Here is a 25,430-nt window from a genome sequence, read left to right on the forward strand (position 1 = left end):
AAAACTTTTCATGGAAATACCATATTTGTTTAGATTGTCTATAAAAATGCAGTAGCATTTGCAATTACCAGAGCATATCTGCATGGGTATGTTTTAAACTTCATTGAATGAAGAGATTTCTGTCCCCGTGCCTTCTGCAGTATTGCTTAGCATTTCTATTCCAGAAAATAGAATTACAGATAACAGTAGGAAACTACAAGAAGTTTTTCATATTAATCTTTACTGTCAAGCAAAGACGGAATGAAAGCCTTCAGAGAAGTCGGACAACATGTGACCCCAGAAGGAGTTTTAATATTAGAGAACCCCGTAACTAATGCATTTTTTTTCTGTAAACTGCAGATTGGGAATTGGTATTTACCAGTAGAAGCAGTGTCCTTTTCTCTCACTTCTGACTTGTGCTTCTTGAACACCTCCAGCAAGTGCATTTTGACTTCACAGTGTATTTTACCTACAGGCCTACCTGTGTCTAGTATGCAGATTTAATTTAAAGACTTAATACATTTAAGGCGGAGGAACAAGAATCTGAAAAAGTCATTCATTAGATTCAGCTGTTGCCTATTGTCATGACATATAAAGCTTAGTAATGAGCTTTTATCAAATCTCACAGTAATCTGATGTTTTCATTAATTTACCACACTATTAAAACTCTTTACTTTTATTTCTAGCCAAATTTATCTAGCCTCACCTGAATCTCTGGATCTCAGTATGTCATCTTTTGTTTGACTCCAGAACTTTCACTGTTCAATGCCTTTCCTTCCTAGAAATGTTCTTAAGCTGTGATCCCTACCTCCTTTGAGTAAACTGAATAGTTGGGATTTATTATCCCACTATAAAGCAGGTTTTCCTCAAGTGAGATTGCTATAATAGCTCTTTCCTGCACCTCCTCTAGTTTTCAGGAATGTAGGATTGGAAGAAAATCATCAAATGTTATCACAGGCAAAAACTTTGTGTCCCAGAAGCAGACCCAGATGGTTAGGAACCATTTCCAGCCTAAAAGTATTCACGGCTGAATTTATGCCCATTTGTTCTTGTGTTCTTCGGCTGTAACAGCTGCCCTTCCTTAATGCTGTTACTCTTACTTTCCTGGTGCTTGTTTTTGTGGTAATGATATAAACATCAGCGAGGGAGAAGTAAAAATAAGTTAATTAATAGCTGGCAAGTATTTAATTTAGGTAAAAACTTAAAGGAGTATTTCTAAATATATGAAGATACAATTCTGGACCATTCGTTTCAGTATCATCTTGGAAGTATGGACCCCAGAACTGGATGTAGTACTGTAACTGTGGTCTCACTGATAGCAGCTGATAAATTAAGTCATTACTGTGTAGGACTTTGCCTAACGTTGTGGACTCCTCTGTTCTTCTTTTAGCTCTGCTTTTGCTGTCGAACAAGAAGGTTTTCTTTCTTTACCTGGTCTTACACTTGTCAGTTCTGTAAGAGGTAAATATTTAATATCTGTTAATAAATGAGTACCGTTCCAGAGGGAAAAATGCTGATTTATACATTAGAAACCCTCAAATGTTTCTGCTGCATACTGTTGGGTTTTTATTTCTGTAACAGTCGATGTTAAAAAAACTTTGTGCAAAACCAGTTCCTTCCTAAGTGACAGAATTGTTTCCTTGGACTGAAACTCTTGGCTAAAAGTGAAACACTCATTTGCTCTTTTATGCTCATGGGAGAGTGAGATGGAATTTACTCAGACTCCCCAGTCAACAGTTCCATAATCTCTGTTGTTGGGGAAAACATTTCAAGGCAATTTACCTTTTGGATTATTTTTGGAGTATTAGTGGGGGAAGAAGGGAAAAGGAAAAGGAATCGTTTGCAGGAAAAATGAAAAATTTTAAGTTGAACAGTGAGACAGTAATTCTGAAGATCTATGGAATCACTGACTTATTGTCTCACTTACCAAAGGAGGTTTCTTTAGAGGAAAACCAGGTTTGGGTGGGGTTTTTTTTCTATTTTTTAATTTAGCTGTAGTTCTTTAGCATTTCTCCTTGCTTTTGGCTTCATGTTCTGGTTGAAGTTATTAAAGCTATTACATTGAAGAAGCTTTAAAAGTAAAAATGTTTGTTTAAGGGGAGGATGGGGGAGGATTCTAACTCCTGAAAACACTTATCCCTTATTCTTGATTTAAATGTAATTTTTCCCAATGAAATGATTCATGCTTTTGCTTTCTTACACAGGCCTGTATGCTCACAGTGTTGCAAAAAAGTAAGTAAGTAAACTTATGGTTAGATCCTTTCTAAAAAGCCGTAATCTTTGTAATGATACTGCATGTTCCTTATGCTATTCTCAACAGATGCGGTTGCCATCGAAGCCATATTCTACTCTCCCCATCTTCTCACTGGGACCTTCAACCTTGCAAAGAGGAGAAAGCTTTATGAGGCCAGAGAAACCCTCTACCAGTCATCACCATTCACTGCGGAGCATGTCCAGGTGAGAAACAACCCTCACTCACTTGTGTCTATTGCAAATGCTTCCTAAGCGTTTCATATTGAATTATCAATCATTACAAAGATGCTGCCTACCTGTTTTGTCATTGTCAATGTCTCTAATGCTTGTAGTAACTTTTCTGAAGCCTGAAAATCCATGTCTCTTCCACTCATTGCTTTGATTTACAGAAATAGCAAAACTAACAGCATGTCTTAAACCTTTTTCACGTTACAGGGGAAAAATAATATGAGTCTGGGACAACTGTATTTCTGTAGCTCCTCTGCAAAAATATCCCTAGCATATCCTTTTCTGGTGTGAATAGACTTTCCGGAGAGAAATCTCACAGGCTAGAATTACTCACTGAGTGGGATTTCAATGATGTCTTGCACAGATTTATCTTTTTTTCCCCTAATTTTTCTAATTCTAATTTTCACTTTTTTTTTTTTTACTTTGATATTATGAAGTTACGTACTGGTTTTATATCTTACACACAGATGGTTGTCAAAGCTAATACAAGAAATTAAAAGATAAAAGAAATGCTCCTTTTTGAGGGAATCTACAGTATAACCCCTCTGCATAATTTACTAGCGCTATGATGTTGTGTCAAATTAGCCAAACACATCATCTATTTATAGTTATTAGTAAGGTTGTTTTTGTCAAGGAAAATGCCCTCAGTTAGTCACCCTGCAATCTTGCCATACCAGGCAGAAGCTGTCCTCTCCGGTGATTGGTCTCCTGGTGTCATTTTTGGGACAGAAGAAAGGAAGATTTAAAGCAAGACTGTTCCGATGTGCTGTTTCCTGAAGGTGTCCCTTGGGGCCCACTGCCATGGAGCTAAACAATGTGACAGATCCTGTTCTTTTGCCTTTCAGGTTGACCTCAAGGTCCAAATCTGTGGATAAGTCACATGAAGAGTTTCCCAAAGAATTGATGGAGGACTGGAGCACGATGGAGGTGTGTGTGGACTGCAAGAAGTTTATTTCAGAAATCATCAATTCAAGCCGGCGCAGCCTATCTCTGGCCAACAAGCGAGCCAGGTTAAAAAGGAAAACGCAGTCCTTCTACATGTCGTCTCCGGGAACCTCTGAATACTGCCCCTCTGAAAGGACTATCAATGAGATCTGAGCCGTGTGCCTTTTTCTTTGCTTTTGTCTTCATGAGGTCATCATCCATGAGCAAGGTCATTGAAACTGGATTATCATTCTGTTGCTTCGTTTCACTTGACTGGCTTGAATTTGCGTTAGGTCACAGGATTTCCTACTCCAGTGGTTCCCAGAGACACAACACTATGTTTAGACCTGTGCAGAATGATACGCAACGGGTCAGCTGCTCGCACTGGAAGAAAATCAATGGTCTGAAATTGTTGCCTCTTTTGTATGTGTGCGTTGAAACTCGAAAGCCTTTTCTTGCTTTCAATCTTTTTTTAACCATGCTTTGAATCATTTTTCAGGAGATGAGCTGAAAACAGATGTTTAATGGAGAACCAAATCTAACCAAGTGTCCATGTTAGCACAGTAGCAAACAGTAAGTCATATTGGCATTACCGCCCTAGTAATGCTCACGTCCTAGTTGAAACAGCAAAGGGTCATATCGCACACCAGACACCGAGTGTGAGCGACTGTGGTCAAAACCATCTTCCATTGAACTGTTTCGGTTGCTCTGAGATCAGGGTTCAGCACCGGACTCTACAATGTCTGTGTCCTAGGGCAAAATACATGACGAAGCTCTTCGCCCGTGTGGTTGGCCATTCCCCTGAGCTGCTGTACTTTTTAAACCTTAGCGTACTTCTAAGTGTCTCCTGAGCAGGTTTTAGTAGTTTACTTTCTATATTGAATGTATGATGATGACTACTAGTAGCAGTGAATTTTAGTGGTAGACAGAGTTGTACAGTTTATGGGGAGGATGGGAAATAAGGGAGGCTTCTAATTTTAACTGAATACCTGTAAAGTTGTTCTAGTGGTTACACAGAGAAAATAGTGGGTAAGGTGTACATTTGTATTATAATGGAGCACACAAATACTGCTATAGTTATGTCTGACAGCATATCCAGTGATAACCCCATTTTTTCTGGGGTTTATAGCTTGGCTGTAAAAATTTGTGTTCTGCTGAAATTTGGGACAGTGCTGTCTCAGATTGGGAGCAATCTCTCTTATTTTTTTTCCTTTTTTTTTTTTCATTCTTTTTCCCTTTTTAATTCACTCATGGAAGAGTGCTAGACTAGTTGTTTAGAAGTTCCAACAATGTTACAATGTTGACTGACATCTCATGCTTTTTTGCACTTTTTTTTATATTCAAAATACTTTTTTTAAATTCAGGCATAGCCAGAGTTTAGTCAATAATTTGGGGCCAGATCATTTTGGTATTTAAAAACAAGCTAACATAGCCAAGTTACTAATACTTGAAAATCAACTACTGTAACTTTTTCATAAATTTTTTTAATACCCTGAGGCATATTTAATATCTATATAGCAGTGTATTATAGAATGACATAGCAGAAAAGTTTCAGATCTATTTATTAACATTTCTATACTTCGGATTAATGAGAGATACCTCAGAACTGCTCCAAAGTAGCTGGGATTGGATTTCCGTAACCTGATTTTAAAGATATGTTAATCAAAACAGATTCTCCTGTCCAACTCTCGTGCACTGAAAAGCCCAAGAGAAGGCAGACTGCCCCGCCAGCCCTGGTAGGGCACGGTGTGGAGGCTGTGGGGCCCCGGGAGTGGTTGGCTCCCCTTCAGTAGCTCGGCTCCAGTCCCACTGTGGGCTGCCTCTTGCTGCCCCGGGGAACAAGACTTCCCTTTCAAAGTGTATTTGCACGTTACATTGCAGCCTTCGGAGCAACCGCTCATATTTTATCTGTTAAGTTGATTTAAAAAGCACATGTAAAAGTCCCTTATGCCTCCATAGGGACTCATCCATCCTTCTTTTTCTTTAAACGCCCCCTTGGAAAATGAGAATTTTTGTGTATGCAGGGCTTATTGAAATAAAGTTTTTAATTTTTTTCTGAACCAATGCAAACAGGAGAAGCAGGGCAGGGCAGGTGTCATGGCCCTCTCCTCGGGGTACCTCTGGACAAGTGTCTTTCATGTTCAGGCACTTGAAGTACTGGCGTGAGATAAGGATGCAGGATTGCAGGAGGTGAGCAGCACAGGCTGATTTGAAAGCTCTGCTCTCGCTGGAAGGGGTCGCCTGATCTCAGTCACGTCAGCACTTTTTCTTGTTTCTGTGCCAAAACCAGGCCATGTGTTTGCTGCACAGTACATCAGGAAAACTAGGCTGAAAGAAATGCAGGAAATCTCACTTTGCATCTCCCCTGTTGTTGTTCTTACCGTTTTCTCCTGGAAATGCCCCAGCCACACATTTACAATCGCTCAATCCTCTTCCCTGGCATCCTCAAACCACTGAGGTGGAAGGGATCCAGCACGTTTATTCTCCCCTTTGAGAGGGATTTGGGACGTTGCAGAGCAGGCAGGATCAAGGACTAAGTAAAACCTGAGCGTGCGAAGGGAAACGAGTCCCTCGCGGCACGCCTGTGCCCCCTCCGCCTGAGGAGCATCCGGGGCGGCTCTGGGGAAGCAGCGGAGCCTCGCCATGCAGCCTTTGCCTTCCCGGGATGCCCAGCAGCCCTTGGCTCGGGCCGGACTCTGCTGCACTGGGCAGGGCACAAACACCGAACAACAACGCAGTGGTTGTACAAACTGCTCTGTGTTGCTCACCCAGAGCTGCCGTGGGGCAGGGCCTGGATAACCTCCCTTTTTCTCTGGGAACCCCCCCCCCCCGGGCTGCTGACACACGCTATGGCAAGCTCCAGAAAATGTGGTGCAGAGGGCTGCCTCTCCCCTTCCCTCCCATCCCGTCCTCTCTGGCACAGTTTCTCGGCGTTATCCTGGCATTTCGTTCCACAAAAGAAAAAGCAGCGGGTTGGTTTCTCACGCGAAGCCTCAGGAGCTCAGCTCACTGGTTGCCTACCTCTCTGCGGAGTGGGCTATTTTTAGCTTTCCATCTCGCTGCTTGCGCTAGCATCCCAAATCCACTGCAGCCATCTGCCTGCGTACCCTGCGGTGCCGCCCAGCATGTCCTATTTACGGTCTGAACTTCACATTAGCGTCAGAGGATGAAATCAGAAGCTTGTAAATATGTGTAATATATTTATTAATATTTAGGAAGTCTCCATCAATCATGCAATGGGAATTGACTTTCCCATGATGTTTTAAAATGGAAATGAGTCTTATTTATATGTGTGTTGGCTATTATCTTTATTAGAGTTAAGGCTTTCAGCCCCCTAATAACAGTTTGCACTCCATAGGCATTTTAGAGTGAATTACTGCCGAAAAGAATATGGGACTAGCACAGTGAGCTCCCTTCCACGAATTTTTAAATTTATTTTTTTTTTAGATTTATTAATATGCCCAAGGTCTGTTTAAATATAACATAGGAGACCCAAGGAGTTAAAAATGCCACCAGCAGCATCCCTCTTGCTAGTTTGTTTGTGAACCTGGTTGTGGAGAATTCAGAACCAGCTCTGCCTCACGGCGGCGATGGGGAAAGCGAGCAGGCCTTTGCTGCAGCTCTCGAACACGACCTTTCCAATGCTCACGGTGACAAGTAGTGCTTCGGGGGTTTGTTGGTTTTTTTCCCTTCCCCCATTACTTCCTTTATAGAGGCAGGGATGTTACCTGGCGAAAATAAAATGCCTTTCCATTATAGCCCCTGTCTGTGTTAATTATTCATGTGGAAGCTGATTTAAAGGTTCTTTCTCTCTTCTTTTCCATGCTTTTCTAGTTTTGTAAGATCAGTCAGATATTTCTTTTGGCAAAGAATTGTTAATGAAAATGATTGAGTAACAGCTGAACACTGGCTGGGCTGCATGAAGGGATGGAAACCTGTCGAAGTACTCTTAGAATAGCAATAAAACTGCTTGTGTAACGCCAGTGGTGCGATTAGCACCTACTCATCGCTTGCAGCCAGCTCCCTCTGTTACCAGGGTGTTGCTACTTTCCACACCAAGGGTCTGTAGCTGAGGCGCGCTTGTCCTCCTTGTAGTCCAGGCTTTGGGAAATCTCCCTCCCTCATCTTTGGGAGAGAAGTGCTGGCAGTCTTTTGGAGAGGTTTTTGATCGATTGTTTTTAAACCAGAAGTGGAGAGAACATTTTTATCACAACTATTAAGTTGTTCTCTGTTCTCTTTCAAGCTCCCTTTTTCCCCAGGGAAGGTCAGCATCAGCTTCCACACTTAGTTAACGGCTGCATGCTCTATAGGTTAAAACTAATTTAGAAGGTCCAACTTTAGATTCCCAATTGCTACCTTCATGCTTTACCTCATCCAGCAGCTCTGTACACCTATTAGGAATGTTTCTTATGAGCTCAGTGTCATCTGTGAAACAGTGACAGCACACAGGCATGAGGGAAGAGTGCTGTGACTGTATGCTCTGGTGCTACCGCATATGGATTATGTTAATGTTACCATAAAATTTTACAGTATTTCCATGTTGGTAACTTGGAGCTGCTCTGGTTTATTTCTTCTTCTTTTGTATGTATGTATCTTAAGGCCAATCTGAGAATGTTTATGAATATTGATTCCAGCTATAAAGATCTGTTTTGTTGTTTCTGTCTGATTTTTACTACTGTGTTTCAGATTTTTTTGGGTACCTGCAAGTACTATTGACCAAAGTTTCCTGGTAGGAGAACCACAAGGGAGGGGCACTAGCTCAGTCTGACGTGATACACAAAGACACAGAACCCGTTTCCTGACACTAAGCTAAGTTCACGAGCATTGTCCTCACGGCAGCTCGATCCAGTCCGGCGCCGCAGCCCCCTCCTGCTGGGAGAGCTGGTGCCACCGACCATGTGCAAGGGGTGGGGGCTGAGCGGCACCCACGAGCTCCAGCAGCCCCAAGCAGAGGGAGCCCACCGCCCTTCCCTTCGTTCTCGGCTTGACGTTGAAAAATCCCAGAGCTGCTCTTGTTGCTCCGTTGAGCTGGCGCAAGCTGCGAGCCTTCCTGTGCCGCAGGGTTCCCATCTGCAAAAATGGAGACTACAAAGTGGTTTCAACCATTGAAAGAATTTTGAGAGCTGCTGACAAGAGAGAGGAGTGCTCAGGGTCAGAGCTAATAGGATCCTGCACTGTGAGTTTCCATCAGCAGTCGGTACTTGAAAGCACTTAGCACCATGTCCAGGTGCACTGAACTGCAGATAGTTGAAACTTTACAACACTTTGACAAGCAAAGATTTGTGAATGAATTTTACCATGGTAGTCCGCACTCAACAAATATCATAGGGCATAATCAGGAGACAGAGCTAAATAGTTATCAAGTAGACACAGCAAATTTTATGTGGCGGTAGCTTTGCTTGTTTATTTGCACTAAACTGCAATTCAGTAACTTTTGGGTTTCTCCTCTGGTCGGGCTGTTTTGCAGTGGCAGTGCCTGGCTGAACTGGGTGTGGGATACACAGGCAGCCTGGGCTCTGTGTCCTGAAATAATGACAGAAGCTGCTGCAGTCTGCAAAGGTCATCGAGACGTTTTTTGTAGAACAGTTCTAGAGGAAGCCAGTTGGAATGGACCTTTCTATAGCTAAAAAAAAATAGATTTTTAAGCAGATATAGTTTTTCAAGGTGCCGGGCTCCTTAATCTACAGTCACAGCTGGAAAAGACCTGTTTGATTATTAACCCATTTGATTAAAAAAACACTGCAAGTACAAAAAGGTGAGCATCCAGTATGAAAAAAAAAACGTTCTTGGTGCCTCCCATGCAGCTGTAGTGTTTACATTAAGCTACGGGTCCTCGCTGCATTTCTCTAACCAGAGTCAGGTCAGCACTTAACAGTGGGAGCCAGCAGTGCTTTTGCAGGACAGGCTCTAGGCCAAACATTGCAGTGTGGAATTGCCAAACTGGATTTCAGGGGCTGCTAAATCTAGAATTAAAGGACATGGGCGTGAACTGATGCAACTTCTGCAGGAGGTTGGCTTCCAAAGTTTGGTGGAAATAAGCACCAGTTAAGTTGACGTGTCTATATCGAGAGGCTGCATTCTTGTGGCCCGGCTTCCAGGACAAGTAGAGGCCAAGGCCCAGCTTTGGCTTAGACATTTAAGATGGGCACGTTTCTATTGAAGGGGCTGGTTGTTACATTACCTGTGAATTAAAAAGCAAAATGAAGATAAAATGAGGAGTGTATTTAAGCTGTATTTCTGTTAAAGCTGGTTCCCCTCCCCAACCCCTTCCTTCAATAAAGGAAAAGAAAATCCCAAACAGGAGCTGTACTCTTTGGACCTTAACAGGCCCAAAGCACAAACCCTTCCCCTTCAAACGTCTCCTGCTTCTGTGCTGTCACTGCGCATGTGCCGTCTGTGCGGCTTGAGGTACACCCGGGGCATCAGCTCTAACAGAGGAAGGCAATAGAATTGTCTTCTGCTTGTTTTCATGTTATGTGGTACTGAAATGCAATTTCTTGTTTATGCGTTACTAATAAAAAGTTCTTTAAAATGGCACTGCATTGCTCGCTCTTTCTTGAGCTAACTGTAAAGACGGCGAGCATCATTTCTTACACAGCACAGCTGGTCAGGGCATGTTCCACATTTGTTTGGTCAGGTAGAGCCCTGAACTTTAGCTGCTGCAGATTTTAACTAGGTTACAAACAAAATTATGGAAGAGTAAGAAGAATAAGCATTGTAGCAGCAGGGCCCCACATTAGGAGCCCTTACTGATTATTTTACTTGCAGGTGCCTGCCAATAAAAGAGAATCATACCTCAATCACCTCAGCTGTGGAAAAATGAAGAGGACAGGACTTGTGCTTCACAAACATGCCTTTTCATTGAACAAATTCATAGCGAAAGCATGACCTGCTTCCTGGAGCTGCGATCAAAAGGCTGGCCCATAACCTCCATGATTCTGACCAGTCGGTGGGGTAAGATGACAGTTTATTAGATAAATAAGGTCTTATTTACAAGTCAAGGCTAATCATTTTAGATGACATTTTCCTGTTTTACTGCAAAATGAAGCAGCTGCCAGACCCAAATGGAGTTACCAGTCCAGGCACAGAGGACCCTTACAGAGCTTTTGACCAGTATGATGTGTAGCTTACAGCGAGCGCCAGGGACCCTGGTACTGGGTCACGCTGTTTACCCAGTACAGACTAACGCAAATAATTTTTCTGCAGCCTTCTCTGAAAACCAACAGCCCATTTTATATTACAGCAGTTACACCCAGAAGTGTTTTTTTAAACTGATGATGTCATTTATTTAAGATAGCACCATAGTGTACATAGACACTTTACAGAGTCCTGCCCTTCACAGCTTACAATCTAGGAAGATGCAAGAATAAGAAAGGCATTATCCACTGCTCCACCTGAAGATTTAAATGAAAGGTGTCACATCAAGGAATGTCACTGGTCATCTTAGTGCTACTCTATTACATCGTCAGATACATCAATGCCTGATATGTGCTGTACATCAGTACCCAACACATGCTAAGTGCTGCAGTTCAGTGCCTTTACTTGTGTTAAGCAAGTCTTTCAAGAATACTGCAACTGACACTAGGATTGCCCATTTTTCCAACAAATATGACCCTTCCCACATCATGCCTGCTGACCTGAAGGGGGAAAAGAAGTCAGAAGTATGGGGGGGCATGGAGGACTCACACTGGCACAAGGGCAAGTCAGGAAAAAAGGGGATAGTCTACACAAAACCAATTACACGCAAGACCGTTTGATTACACTGTTTTATGTTAATGCCTTTTGTTGCGAACATGAGCCTGTCTGCACTAGCATGAAAAACAGACGTCACCCAGAAACCGGAGTTTATCATCTCAAGTTTGGTATCTTCAACATCTTAAAATCCTTCAGGGCCAAGAGCTAACATGCCCAGTTTGCCACACTTTAGGAACCACTGCTGCCATCTTCCCTCGCTGTTTCCCCGCAGTCAGGACCCAGCTATCCCCAGCATCATACTTCCACAGCAGGTGAGTGCGATGCAGCTCTAGTCACGGGGCAGGGTGAGCAGCCACGCTTCTAACCAGTCTGGGGACCTGATACACTGGCGCTAAATTCTTAAAACCAAACCACTGCCCTACACACACCCACACACCCTCCTTTCCCTTGAGTTGCAACCTAACAGCTGAGAAACACTGAACTGCAAGCCTCGGTGGCTTGAACAGCAGCGGACAACCTCCTTCCCCCAGCACACAAAACTCTAATTCTGTTTTCAACTCTCAAAGCGCAGAATTCTTATTCAAAATGGCACTTGCTACCCATTAATCAGCATGGTTACAAGTGCTGAGCTTTCTTCTGCTTGGTCCCCAGTGCTTCAAGATCCTTCCAAGTTAATGAGAGTTGACTTAATGCCATTTCTGCTTTATAAATTTTCTCCTTCTACGTACCCAGCTGTTTCTGCACCAATCCAAAAAGCTACACCCCCTCCCCAGCTCCCACAAGCAGCCTAGCACTTTTCCTCACATGCAGCTTTCCATCTTTGACAGATACCTCAGTCAATGCACATGACATAAAACTCACTTCAGAAATATTTTTTAGCCATTTCCAGTAAATAAAGATGGGGGGGGTCCCCAGGGAAGGACCAAGATAAGCAATTCCAAAGGTAGGGGCTAGGGTCAACTCAGACTACAACAGTGACAGAACTGGAGTGGGAAATGGAGTGCTTCAAAAAGCAGCATTATGCAGAGCAGCGCTGAACATACAGCTACTGATCCCATGGAGAAGAGTCACATGGTCAAGGGAGAAGGGTGGGAGCCCCATATGCAAACTAGATGAGCAGAAAGCAGAAGAGTGAAAGTGTCCAGGAAAGCTTACAGGAAATTAAGAATCACTCCATCTGCTAAACACCAGAGCCTACTTGGTCCCAGCGCGACCACTGGCTGGTCCTTTGTCCACATGGGCAAAATGAGCAACCACAGGAAGATCAATAAGCCCAGAGGTGCAGGAGTGTCACCTACCCAAAGACAAGGTGAGAAGCAGCAGCACTGTCCGGTAGCAGATGAAATTACCTAATTTTCCCACTCGAAGCTTCCCTGCTCCCATTTAGCCTAGAGAAAAGCAGAGGAGGACTGAGCCCAAGCAGGCAAGGTGCTGATCCATGGCAAGTGGAGCAGCAGACAGATTGGAAAACCAAGCATCTAGCCATATAGTTCCCAAGTAGCATGAAACGTGGAGCGGAAGCAGCCCAAAACCAGTGGGGAATGAAACGGAAAGGAGATGCTGCAACACAAGCAGATAAGGATTTGTTTCTGGAAAAAGGAAACAAAGTGCAAAGAAAGGAGTCCAGAAAACTGATGCATAACTGGAACTGACCCTAATTCAGTGCGGCAGAGGAGCTCAACCCTAGAGGGAATATAGGAGCCTGTGGTGACTTTTCTGGGACATCAGCTAGTGCTAGAAGGTGCTATGCACAACTCAGTGGGCTTTAAGACAACACTAAGCAATTATTTCAAATCTGATGCAAGAAGCAGGTTTAGACAATTCTTCTTCCAAACTGAAGCAATAAATGAACCTCTCCCAAGGCTGCTCTACCCCCCCCCAACAGTTATGTTTTCATCATCTCCAGAAGGCATGTATGGAAATGCTGTAGTACAGGTTTCCACATGCACACACACTTACTCATCTTCACCTTTCATTTGCAGAGCTCTGCCATAGCTGCACTCCCCTTCCTAGCAGGATACCACCAGGAGCTAGAACATCTTCTGCTTGCTTTATCCAGGAAGTGGCATCGCTCTGAGAAGCACAACAACTGACCTGCAGCAAAGCTATCCAGCGTATCTTCTGGAACAGAGCTGCTATCAGCCTTTAAGGTCTTAAGTTTCTGTTCCAAAATAAGAAAGGTTTTAGGTCCATATAAAAAGAGCAATGTAAATATTAGCTACTCATTTCATTGCTTTTGACTTATATATTTTTTTAATTAAGTTTATTCATTAGGATCATGTAGTTTAGTGAGACTATAGTTACACCCAAATTAATGTTCACTTTCAAACTAACCAGAATACGAACGTTGAAATTTCCCTTAAGCTACAGACACTGTAAAGTTACCAGATCAAAACAGTGACCAACATTTTACTCTTCTAGTTTTTTCAAAAAGAAGTTATTCATGCTCTTTAACAGTTTCCTAAACACATGCTTGCCACTTGAACAAGTAAACATCCTTGCAACATTTATTTCACTTTGTGTGCACACCAAAAAATAAGTTAAAATGCCCTAACATAGGACTGTCTAAGAAACGTATACTATACCTGGACCAAATATGAAAACTTTGCAAACGTCAGACAAGGCTAGGACTGTTATCAATATATATTTATGCACATTTTATAGGAAGCAATTTCTGCAGTTACTGGAGTATTTTTCCAGATAATGAGAACCATTTAAAATGATCCTAAAATGATTTTGTATCAGTATGGAAAAGTGCTGAAAAAATTCAGTTACACTGGTAGTCAGTAGTTAGTAGAAAGCACTCAAAAAAGGAGAGTCCATTTGTTTTTCTTGTACTCTTGTTTTCTCCATTCAGGGCATGAAAAGTACACGTTCATGAAACCTTACCGTTTGGATTTCAAATTCCCTGCTTATTTCTTGTTTCAACTCTTCTGGATATTGCATCAGCCTCTCCCTCGGTTAAGACATGATGTGAAGAGCAAGGACCAGTTGAACAGCACAGCCTCTTCATTCAAGTAGCCCACAAGTACCCTTCTTAGAGATAAATAAGTATTTTCCAGCACCTTCCAGGAATTACTACTCCTCTCCTCATAGGGAGGGGAGGAACTAGGGCAAGTTAATAAATACGAAAATAAATTATACCCTTCTCCCCACCAAAAAAACTGTTTTAGGCTATTAACATCAGTAGAAACTTCATCTTTGTTTGGATACAAACTCTAAGAGGTAAAGTATCTGTGTGTCACGTTCACACAGCACATTTAAACAACGTAAGAAAAGTTAGTACCACACAAGTTTTAGCTTTTTGGGATGATTCTCTAAATAAGATAACCTAATTCTACAGTATCATGTTCTGACTCATGTAGTTCCCTTTAAATGGTCGTAAGACACTATCAGATTACAAAACAGACAAAATTCAGTGCTCTAGTACCTATCAGCCCTTCACAGAACAAGTGTTCACATGGAAAACCCTTAATACCATACATGCATTCTTTTCAAGTTTGAGTACAAAAAACTGATAGTGTAAATATACTCTCCATCTTCATTATAAAAGGCACATTTAGGCAGTTATAAATGCGCTAAATGTTTTGTTTCCAGTGTTAAAAATAAATTGTTTAAATGAAAAGAGTATCTGCAGGAGGTTAATGTAATCTTCAGTAGGCAACAGGAGCTGCTGTGGAGGTGACGCATGAAGTTACTTTTCTGCTGATCCAATATTCTTATAAATACATAAAACCTCTGCAGATCAGCCTTGGAAGGGAGATCTACAAAGCAGTCTGCAGAATAAAACTTTTCTGTCAGTTACTTGGTATTTTTGGTTTTATTTTTCTGTTGACGCTGCTGCCATTGCTGGTTTCATTCCCTCGTGTGTTGACTTCAGCTCCTCCAATTCTGTGTTTAGTTTGCTGATCACCCACTCCAGGGCATCCCGACCCTGCCAGGAAAATACTGGAATTTAGGATCTGAACAGATACACCACCACTGCTCATGTTTCTGTAGTTTTTCCTCTGTCAGACACGAGACTTGTTTTAAAATTAATTTCATGCCCTGCATAGTTTAATACCCAATTATATGGATAATTTCTTAGCATCTTCTTACAGAAACTTCACTGCAAAGGCATTTGCTTAACCCATAAGCAAGAAGTAAATGCAATATCGGTGTGAGCTCCCAGTAGCACACCTAGGCAAAAAGCCTAATTCAGCAGTTAAGTTCCCTTATGTAAGAGTATTGCTGTTTCTACTGTTTGCTGCTCCCACCACCCAAAGAATATCAGCAAAATTACGGCAAAGTCTACGTACTATTCTCAGATTCATTAACCAAGTTACATGGAAAGTTTTTGAGGACAAAGAAAGATAGCCTTCCAAGTGCTCTTTGAAGCAGCAACTAATTGATTTGGTATCTAGCAAGAGTTCAGAGATGGACTCGCGCTGAATTCCATTTTCATGCACAGCAACTTTTCAGCATATAAAACAGACTAATTGAGAGACTACAGTTGCACATTTTATATCAAGATATGGTCTTTCTCTGTTCAGTTCTCAGAATGGGAGTGCCTCAAAGCTAGGCAATGACAGCCAATGCTTTAGTAAGAGCTCGGCAATCCAGCAAAATAATCACATCAAAAACCTTTTACCTTAAGAAGACACTGTAGCAACTGCACCCCAATGACCACAAGATGAGCAGGCAGCCAGCTGCACAATGAAGCCAAGAAGATAAAGAGAAGCACTTTAACTAAACGAAAGTGCAAGATTTTAGAGCTCCATAAGCTCAGAATGACAGCTTTTGCCAAAACAAGCAGACGGGATCAGACCAGGAGAACACCTGGCCTTTTTTCACTTAAAGAGAAGCCAAGAGACATTCACCTCTCTTACCCTACTAAGAATAAGAAGTACAAACAGTGGAAAGCAGTTACTGGGAGCCACGTGGCTCTGGCCAAGTCTAGAGGAGTTCTGGAGATAAAGGGTCTGAGCCCAAGAAGTCCTAAGTCTTCAGGAGAGCCAGTGTCAGTGTTCAAGCCCTCCGCAGAGATTGAGCGAAAGGGAGGGAAAAGCCCTCCACACACACAGAGTTGTTCTGAACTCTGATGTACTATTTTTGTTGCATGCATTATAGGTGATAAATTGAACAAAAACCTTTTAAAGTGTCCAGAACCTGCTGTTGTCCTTTATAAACCACTAAGCATGAACAAGAATCTGAATAAACAGCTTTGAAAACCTAAAAAAAAAAAGCCAAAACAAAACCCACACGTACTCTTGAAGAATTTTTTTGGAGGCTAGAAGCATTACTCTGGAATAATATTAAACACCCAATTCCAGGCTGCAAAGCATAACCTATTAAAAGAAATAAAGTTTTACTATGAATAAGAGCGTATTTCTCTCAAGACCCCCACTAAGTTCAGTGAAGGGCTGACTGTTTCTCTTCAGGTTTTTCATATTACAAGGACTCACAGAATAAACACTAATTGCTATGTCTGCACTGGCAGGCAGTCCTTAACCCAAGAAAAATTATCCATGTATCACACCAAAATGTTCAACTCTTGGTCAGAGCTCAGAAAGGGGGATTCAGCCCTATCCAGAATTACCTCAAGAATTAGTATCTTTAAGTTAAGTTAGATCAAGATATGCCTTTAAAAAATACCAACAATCATCAAGAAAACATGATTTAAATTGTCCAGTTTAAGTATGGGTTGCAGAAGAAAGTCCGTAGATGACTATGATTCAACTTCTGAGTTCCTTCCAAATCGACCATGCTTCAGCAGGTGGTAACTTCCACTGTCTCTACATCCTGTGCAAGACCTGGGAACACCAGCAAAGCATGAATAAAAGCACCCAGACAGGAGTAGGCTACTGCATGGCAACAAGTTGTAACTAGCCGTGAATTAGCCAAGTGGAGTGCTCTGTAAGGAACAAAGCGGGGGGAGAGAGGGGGCATCATCTTTCAGTAAGTACGCATTTGGATATTTAAAAGTCAGGTTAGAATGTCCTCTCTTAGGTGACACAGGCACAGAGAACTAAGACAGACAGCAACAGCTTAGATGTTGTATTTGTCTAATCGCACAAAGATTTGTCAGAAAGTCGAACACCTTCGATGTAGAAAATGCTCAGTAGAAAAATAGAGAGATTCTTTATACACTCTGACTATGAAACAACAGGTCATAGTGTTTTAGTTGATATATCTGTTCACAAGATAAAAAAAATTTAAAAACATCCACGACATTCAATTGGAGCAGCAAGATATTTCCTTCAGCTTTTGAGACTACATAGGTCCGCAAGTTTCCTTAGACCTGCATACGCTATATGCTGTATTTTGCAGCTAAGAATAAACTCGTGATATTGGCAAGGAAGATTTCAGGAATATTCTGCACAGGAAATTAAGTTACAAATCTTAACAGGATGCAAAGCCTCCAAGTACTGTAGAACTACCCAGTTACAAAAAAAAAAAAAATCTGACAGAGGATTGATCGATAAAGTTTCATACTGCACAACAAATTCTGTAGTAAGGCATTAAGCAAGCACATTCATAACCAAGCATGCATATTATATTAGTCTCTATTGCATATGTTAGCAGTATGACGTGTTTGGCAGACCAAACGCTGCATATGAAGATTTGTTGGTAGAGCTTAAGTGACTGATAAATGCTGAGCCTTTGTAGTTGACGTTTTCCAGAAAAACAGCCATAAAAGCTTAGTGGAATGAGAATGTAAAAGCAAATACTCATAGCATACACTGTTTTCAAAGTAAGCAGTGTAAAAAAACCCTACATTCTTAAGTAGGGGACTCAGCATAATGGATTTTTTCCTTTTTTTAAGGAATCTTATTAGTTGAAGCATAAGCCAATACAGGAATGACAGAGACAAGCTACACTGACTAGTGGAAGGAAAACAGGCTGCACAGAGGTATCCCAGAGGCAAGTACACACAGTTCTCTCAACCTTGAAGTCAGATTTTTTCACAGTCACATCGCTTAAGGAACACGTCACTACCGAAATGAATGTAACTACAAGACCAATGAAAAACACGAACAGTCTGGCATTCTGACAGCTTCAAGCTTTGTACAGATTTCCACAAAAGTTCACAGAAGGGCAACAATATTCCTCAGGCATAAGAAAAGCAAATACAACGTCACTATGCAAAAGATTACCCCTGTTAGGCAATCTGTTTCAAGAAATGAATTTTATATGCTATCCATTTCATTTTTATAATGCCAATTCCAATCACTAACCAATTTATTAATTTCTTCAGGTACCAGTTTTACATACTGAAATCACAGAAACTAAGACCAGATCAAACACTTGGTGGAGGGACTCATCCCCATGCCTAGTTACCTGCAGTCCTCATTCCACTTTCAAACCGTAATACTGTGTGGCACAAGACATGGCTGCAGCAAGTTGGCTGCCCAGTGGCATAAGCATGGGTTAACTGATCCAGTCTAGATCTGACCTACTCTCACTCTCTACAACTGCAGTGTAATGAACATGTTTGCCATTCCTGTATGCAATGTATATAAAACATACATGCAGGTTAATTTATGAAATTCACATGACAACAATCCATGCACATATTTGCTAGAAAGCTGAAATGCTGTACCAAGAAGAAGAATGCTGGCATTACCACTAGTTAGTACAAACTGTAGATGTGGAGAACTGCTAGCTTAGAGCGCTTTCAGAATTTTGAATTATCCACTCAATAGCATCCCACCCCTGGAGTAACAACAGAAAAGATTTACAACATATGGCAAATGATTTTTCCATCATCATTAAAAATAATAAGGCATCATCTGCCACTTCTACCTCAGAGCAAAATCTCAATACTTCCTATTTCTTCAGAACAACAAAACATTTTTCAGCAACTTTTAGGAAGTTTAAGAGGGGTGCTAAGAACACAGAGGCACAGCACAGCATGCGAGAAGAGCTAGTAACAGCAGAGTAGGTTACTGGGTAGCAAAGGGCTGGTAACAGCAAGTACAAATTCCTGCCAAGTTCAACATCTCTAATGAGACTCTTCAGTGAAACACACAGGACAGAAGGTGTTTTTGATTTGCAAGAAGCTAGTGAGCCACTGTGTTCCTTGAAAATGGCAGAACAGAAAGACAATCTTTAAAAGAAATCAAGCTCTCTCACAGGCAACACCTGAATAGGTACCAAGAAATATTTACACTGAGTTCAACAGAGACATGCAAACGTGACAGATGCCATGAGAGGAATTCAGCCAGCACTTTTAAGTGTGCCTAGTTGATCTGGCCATTCCAACTAGCTAGTGCTTTGCTACCTCCAAGTCAGCCTGTAGTTTGGTTGTGAGCCAGGGTTTGGACTTCTCTTTCAAGAATATATGCCCCACACAGACTTTTACATGGAAACTGGATCAGAACAGAATTCTAATTTATCTGGAATACATTCCATTTATGACTTCCAAACAAACACAGAGAGCACTCAGCTACTTACTCTTCAGTGTCTAGAAATTACACATCATTCCTCCCCCCCTCCCCTGATTTTAACCTGTTTTCCTCCCATTTTTGGAAAAACACACAAGAAGGGAGGAAAAGGAGGCCTTCTCCCTCTCTGATCTCGTTATTCAATACCTCCTATCAAGTTGGCTCACACTGCCTTGGTCAAGCAACATCTCTCACAAGGACAAAGGGCTGGCCAAAGCACAGGCTGTCTGGCACAGTAGGAGTTACTGGGCCAGATTCCCACTGTGCTGAACCTCTCCAGCAATGCAGAGCACAAACTCAAATTTCAGGTGCACTCATCTCATCCTGCTGTTAGGCAGTGATGCCTGTGCTTCACTAGAACCCCACCCATTTCTTTCCCACTTTCCCTGAAGAAGTATAGGACAAAGTGCCCAAGAATAAGCACTCCCGTAGCTCTGCCTGTGCTGAAGTACAGCTCCATGGCTGCAAGCCAAGTGGAAAAAGCAAGCACAAGATAGAGGAGCTGGTGTAGCTTTACCTACAAAAGTCAGCATAGTTTCACCTCTTCAAAGAATATGCCTCTGCTTACACTACCTTACTTTCAGCCAAAGGCAAGGAGACAGCTCACTAATGGACAGGAACTGGAACAACTGACAAAGCAGCAGAGAAAATATGCTAGGATTACCTGCTAAATACAGATTATAAAAGCTAAAAAAGAAGTCATATTCACTACTAGCACTAACTCCTGGAAATAGGAGGTTAATGTTTAAAAAGGTGCTTTGGAAAAAAAAAAAACAAACCACAAAACAAAACCAACTAATAATATATGTGTTTGTTATGTGTAACTGTAGCATGCACAGAGGTTGGTTTGTTCTGATGTGCAATTCTAGTTGAAAAAAAGAAAGATTTAGTAGTGAAACATTTTCATACTTTGGAAAATCATATTCTAATTGCTGAGGTCCTACAAAAAAATCAGTTGAAACTGTGCACAAAGTTTAGAGACATTAAATATAGTATTCAGCGCACATGGCTGACAATTACTATTTCAACAAAAAGAAAGGTAGGGGTGGGAGGAGAGAGGGAGAAAACAGAATAAAAATGTACCTTTCTGGCATTAGAAGATATTGTGTTTGCCATTAAGCTTTCCAGATAACTGCTCAAGCTAATGCCTTTAACAGTAATAATTGCTTCTTGGGTTAGCACAGTTCTGTAAGAGAATCAAGAAAAGTTAATACCTAAACTGAATTGGACTAACATAATGTCTCCTATGCACAAAGAAGCACACAAATATCCTTACTTACTTTTCAGGGTTTTCAGGATGAGGTGTGTAAACCAGTCTCTCATCAACGGACACCAAGTTTGTGAGAGTAATCTTAAAAAGAAAAAAACCAGCTGAAATCCTCACTTCTCACCTTTCGTTTTTCTGTTATCAACAGCACTACTCAATAGTAGAGCACTCAATTTAACGTCAGAGACAAAGCAGTGTACACAGAATATAAAACCCAGAACACAGTCAATAAAAAGACCTATAAAGGGTGATGCATCTTCTCCTATCCTAGATCTAATTATATCAATCTAAGTTCCTATTCACAGTACAAAGCACAAATAGCTTTCCATTCGTTTCTCTGAATGTTGAGTCTTATCTGATTTATGGCATGCAATTCAGAGAGGCTCTTCAAGACCAAGACAACCATAACGCTATTTGGAGCGTACAGAAAATTAATACTCAGGGAAGACAATGCCTCTTGTACAGAGACAAGTCTCTCCTACAGACAATTCCGCTTCAAATCTGATAGTTACAAATTCCCAGGATACCAAAATATAGCATAATACTTCATTTACATTTTGTGAAAAAAAGCATTTCAAATTAAAACTTTTGTTGTAAATGGCAGTGTAATGTAGAACAAGTTATTCATCTAAAAGTGAAACTATTTTACACCCATACTGAGAAATAATCTTACATTAAAAACAAAATCACAAATGTTTGATCCCAAAGTATTTAAAGTTCCCTATTTGTGGGAAGAAGAAGGAGGGAAAAAAAAAAGAGCCAATAAGATGCCAGCTAAGACATGGAAATTGCTACCTCCTGATGAAAGATGCAAACACATTTCTAATCTAGATGTTAAGAGCAAAACATCTAATCTCCAGAACTAATTACCAGAAACTTCTTAAGCTACCACTCACATTAGTTGAGCAAAGCTCCATCTTTTTTTCCACTGGATCTACCACAGAATGTTCCTCAATGTAAGTCAGAGTTCTACTTGTTCCTAAAATCTGAAAGTGAAGAAATAAAAAAAATTAAAAAATAAAAAAGTTAAGGACTAAAATAAAAAAAAAAAAGCCCACCCCAAAACGCATAAATGTCAAGTTCTTAGTGACCCCAAATAAATACAAAGTAATTCATGGATACCAGAACACTGTGATCAGTGGCAAGACTACATCCTGGTAGGTTGTATCAGCCATATAGCATGATACAGACCAGTCTGGAAGGCGTGTATAGACATACACACACTATAGGCATATTAAAGCCTACAATGTATTCTTGCTACTAAGTATGCTAATTACAGCTTATGTGATATTTGTGGATGATATTTCCTATAAATTAAGCTTTTACTTTGAATTCAGCTCCAATTCAGATGAAGACATAAAAACGCATCACACCCTTAATAAACCATTAAGACTGTAACAGCGTACCGCTTTTACAATACTTGGCAATCCCCACTCTGTGCTGAGAAGACGGTGACTATGCAACCTCCCCTGGTTATCAAGGCTTCTGTCAAGGACATCTACTCCAACCACGCATGGATTCATTGGGTTGGGGTACTTTCTCATAGCAGCTTTGATCACTGTATCCCAGGGGTGTCTGTAAAAAGAATAGGAGACAATATTTGTAACTATTTTGTATTTAATTGCAAGTATTCAGACAACACTAAATCAGGGATCCAGCTTGCGTAATATGGCATGTGCTGTACAGCTTCGTAGCTCCCAAAAGTCCCGTCAGAATTCAGTGATGCCTGGAAAGGCAATAAGAAAGCATTGATACACAAACAGGAAAAAAAGAAGAATTCCTTTCTTCAGAGTAAAGAAAGGAATTATTAACCCAAGACTAACAGAAACAAGGGCAAGGAGCAACAGTCACAAATTGCTACAAGTGACATTCCAATTAGCTGTGCAAAACACCCACAATGACAGGGTAGCTGTCCACAGAGGTTGGTGAAGCTCGATCCATTTCAGAACTCAACTGGAAAAGCAACCTGACCTAACATTCAAGTTTACCCTACTTTGAGAAGGGGGCTGGATTAGATGACCTCCAGAAGTCCACTCCAACATAAATTCTTCTACAATTCTAAACACACCAAATAAATCAAAGAAAACATCATTAGATTCTGTTACTTCCTACAGCAAAACAACAAAGTGAAATTTAATTTGAAAAAACAAGAATCAGGAAGTGCAAAATACAGAAACAGATTTTCAGAAACCAGATCAGCTCACTGCCTTAAGTCTGCACCTGTGCTACTGCTTCCAGCAGCCTGGTAGTATGAATTACATTTATGGGTACTCTTCCCAATACAGAACTGTTTTTATGAAACAAGTTTTGCTAATCTCAAACTCCTGGGATCAGAGCAGCCTCACTACTGGAGGACAGGCTGTCCACATGGCTCTCGTGGGACTTCATATATCTTCTTCTGAAATAGACGAGGCTACAGAAATCATGGACTTGATCCAATACAGAAATTCTGTCCCTATGCAATGATTTCTGTATTTGAATAACTGATAGATCTAGAATTTTCGAAATGTTTGTAATCTTTAAAGGAACCTTTAAAAATTCAACTATTGATACCTAACTTAAGAAGGCTCAGGGGTACCAACTTGTACATAAGAGTTGTACTTAGGGCCCTAAATGGATTTGATTTCTAAGAACACTACTTTTAGTCTTAAAATAGACCAGTACAGAAGGGCATCAACAGTACACCACCACCAGAACAAACAGAAGCTTGGAAAAATAAGTTCTTTTTCCAACAAGAAGAGTAAGAAAAGGTCTTTCAGCTTTATTGATGCAAGCAGGAAAAACAGAGCCCTCAATTCCTACATCAGAAGGAGAACTGGAGGACCTTCTTCAGTGGCTATACATCATCATGAACAGAAGATACACAGACTGAAAAGGTCAAATTTCTGTTACGTGTCCTTGAGGGACTTTAAGACTCAGAGATCTGACAAGGCACAACAATATTTTGTGAACCCCTGAACTGAACTATCTACACCCGCACACATTACACCATAAGATGGGGGTGTTCCAACCCAGATCTCGATGAGAATATGCCAAATAAAAACCAATTTTGTGTTTCCCAGGTAACGGATATTCATCTCAAACTCAGAAGTTACGCCATACACAAGCAGCCCTTACTAGCCTCTGCCTATCATTTCTTATTAGAAGCTACAGTTTACTTATACTAGACTAATGTTAAAGTTGAACACCTAATACCTCTGGCAGTGTAATGAATTCAGTTGTGTTAATGTAATTAAAGAAGTTTAAAACTGCACATCTGGGATATTTTGTAAATATTTAAAGAACTATCACACCTGGTGCTCTTCAGCTTTAGAGATTTTTAAGAGACCTGTAGCAGATGGGTTATTGCTGGCATTTAAAGAGCCACGCTGGAACTGCTGTGTCCTCCACATCAGCTCCCCAGTAAGGCTTGTTACATACCTGTTGATACTTTTGCCCATTGTTCCCTCGATACACAGAGGTGGAACCGGATGACCAGAACCGTGTTCCAAACAGGTTTAATGCAGAAAAGGACTGACGGCAAGAAAACTTACTCAGCTCCCCCTTAATGGCTGTCTGCTGGGCATCTCTGTGAGAGTACCTGGCAGCAGTCACAGTTGCTAGGGCTGGGGGTGGTGTAACCTCCGTGCAAAGGGGAACGATGGCATGGTGGCAGCCAGGTGACCATTGATGACTTTGGTCTGTTTCTTCCTGGGATACACACTCACTCTGTCCGTACTTCTTGGAATATATCATCAAGTACGTCGGCAGCTGTTTTTTTTTATAGCGTTGAAGTTACTTCTCCTTAAATACCCTCACCTTTATCAGGCGATGACGCTGTCGGGCCCGCTCCACCACCGCCCTCTCGGACGGTACCGCCCGCCGCAAGCGGCGGGACAAGCCGCCGCACGGGGTGCCAGCTTAGGGCGACGGAGGAGCGGCAGCGGGGAGTGCGGCCCCGGTCGTCGTCCCCCCCCGCCCCCGTCCCCACCGGCGGGATTTAACGCCGCCAGAAGCCGGTGCCCCCCCTCCCATCCCCGCCCCGAGCCTCCGCGCCGGCATAACCGGTCGGGAGCCTCCCTCCTCCGGCCGCGCCCGCGGCACGTCCCATCTCCGCCCTCACCCCGGCAGGGCCCGGCTTCCCCCGCACGGCCCGGCAAGGCGCCGGAGCGGCGGCCCGCCCGCGCGGCCGGCGGCAGGAGCGGCGGAGGCGGCGGCTCCCGCCGTCGTTCAACGGCCGAGCCTCATCCCTCCCCGCCCGGCCCCTCACCCGAAGACGTGCTCCGAGCTCCAGATCTTCATGGCCGCCCTCGGTCTCCTCAGGGAAGGAGGGTCGGCGCCAGCTGACGGCCACGCGCCGGCCGGCCGGTGAGCGCGAGCAGCCGCCGGGCCGAGGCGGGGGGGGGGGAGATGGGGGGGCGGAGCTCCGCGCGCCGGCACGGGGCCTGCCCAGCCGGCTGCCGCGCAACGTCACCGCCTCGCCCCGCCTCCCCTCCGCCTCCGTCGAGCAGGGGCACCGCGCAGGCGCAGCGGCACCGGCGGAGGGCGGGGCCGGGAGCCCAGGCGGTGGGCGTCGCTCGGGACCGGCCGCGGGACCTCCCGTGGCTGCTGGGCGTCAGTTCGCTGCGGAAAGGCGCAGCCTGGAAACGCAGCCTGTGTGTCAGCGGGAACTAACTGAG

General features: G+C 42.5%; 2 protein-coding genes across 6 annotated transcripts in view; one reads left to right on the forward strand and one right to left on the reverse strand.

Moving 5' to 3' along the window:
* SPIRE1 (spire type actin nucleation factor 1) overlaps nt 1–8,050 on the forward strand; it is a 132,619-nt gene extending 124,569 nt beyond the window's left edge. Inside the window, exons 13-16 of one of the 2 annotated variants that reach the window (XM_075022944.1) lie at nt 1,370–1,440; nt 2,184–2,211; nt 2,300–2,436; nt 3,306–8,050. In XM_075022944.1, coding sequence (XP_074879045.1) covers nt 1,370–1,440; nt 2,184–2,211; nt 2,300–2,436; nt 3,306–3,558 — 489 coding nt within the window. In that variant the 3' untranslated portion in view covers nt 3,559–8,050. Of the gene's footprint in view, nt 1–1,369; nt 1,441–2,183; nt 2,212–2,299; nt 2,437–3,305 lie in introns of those variants that run through there. The other variant, XR_012649751.1, reaches the window with a different exon arrangement.
* PRELID3A (PRELI domain containing 3A) lies at nt 7,674–25,155 on the reverse strand. Of its 4 annotated transcripts, none has more exons than XM_075022945.1 (6): nt 25,022–25,155; nt 22,179–22,347; nt 21,669–21,758; nt 20,786–20,856; nt 20,589–20,691; nt 7,674–8,454 (listed from the first exon to the last, which is right to left on the reverse strand). In XM_075022945.1, exons 1-6 carry the CDS (start codon nt 25,051–25,053, stop codon nt 8,215–8,217), a joined length of 705 nt encoding a protein of 234 aa, XP_074879046.1. In that variant the 5' UTR covers nt 25,054–25,155; the 3' UTR covers nt 7,674–8,214. The 4 variants fall into 4 exon arrangements, with proteins under 4 accessions (XP_074879046.1, XP_074879049.1, XP_074879048.1 ...); XM_075022948.1 differs by lacking the exon at nt 7,674–8,454 and adding an exon at nt 8,709–9,007; XM_075022947.1 differs by lacking the exon at nt 7,674–8,454 and adding an exon at nt 9,442–9,565.
* Nucleotides 25,156–25,430: the final 275 nt, after the last annotated feature.

Source organism: Buteo buteo, chromosome 3 (assembly GCF_964188355.1).
Source record: "Buteo buteo chromosome 3, bButBut1.hap1.1, whole genome shotgun sequence".
Lineage (NCBI taxonomy): Eukaryota > Metazoa > Chordata > Aves > Accipitriformes > Accipitridae > Buteo > Buteo buteo.

Bases quoted from the DNA above. Each gene is read 5' to 3' on its own strand.
- PRELID3A (XM_075022945.1), bottom strand. From the start codon at position 25,053: ATGAAGATCTGGAGCTCGGAGCACGTCTTCGG. The intron at 20,857-21,668 runs GTGAGTGGTAGC...TTTCTTTTTAAG, and splicing joins TGGAGCTTTGCTCAACTAAT to ATTACTCTCACAAACTTGGT. The intron at 20,692-20,785 runs GTAAGTAAGGAT...ATTCTCTTACAG, and splicing joins CATCCTGAAAACCCTGAAAA to AACTGTGCTAACCCAAGAAG.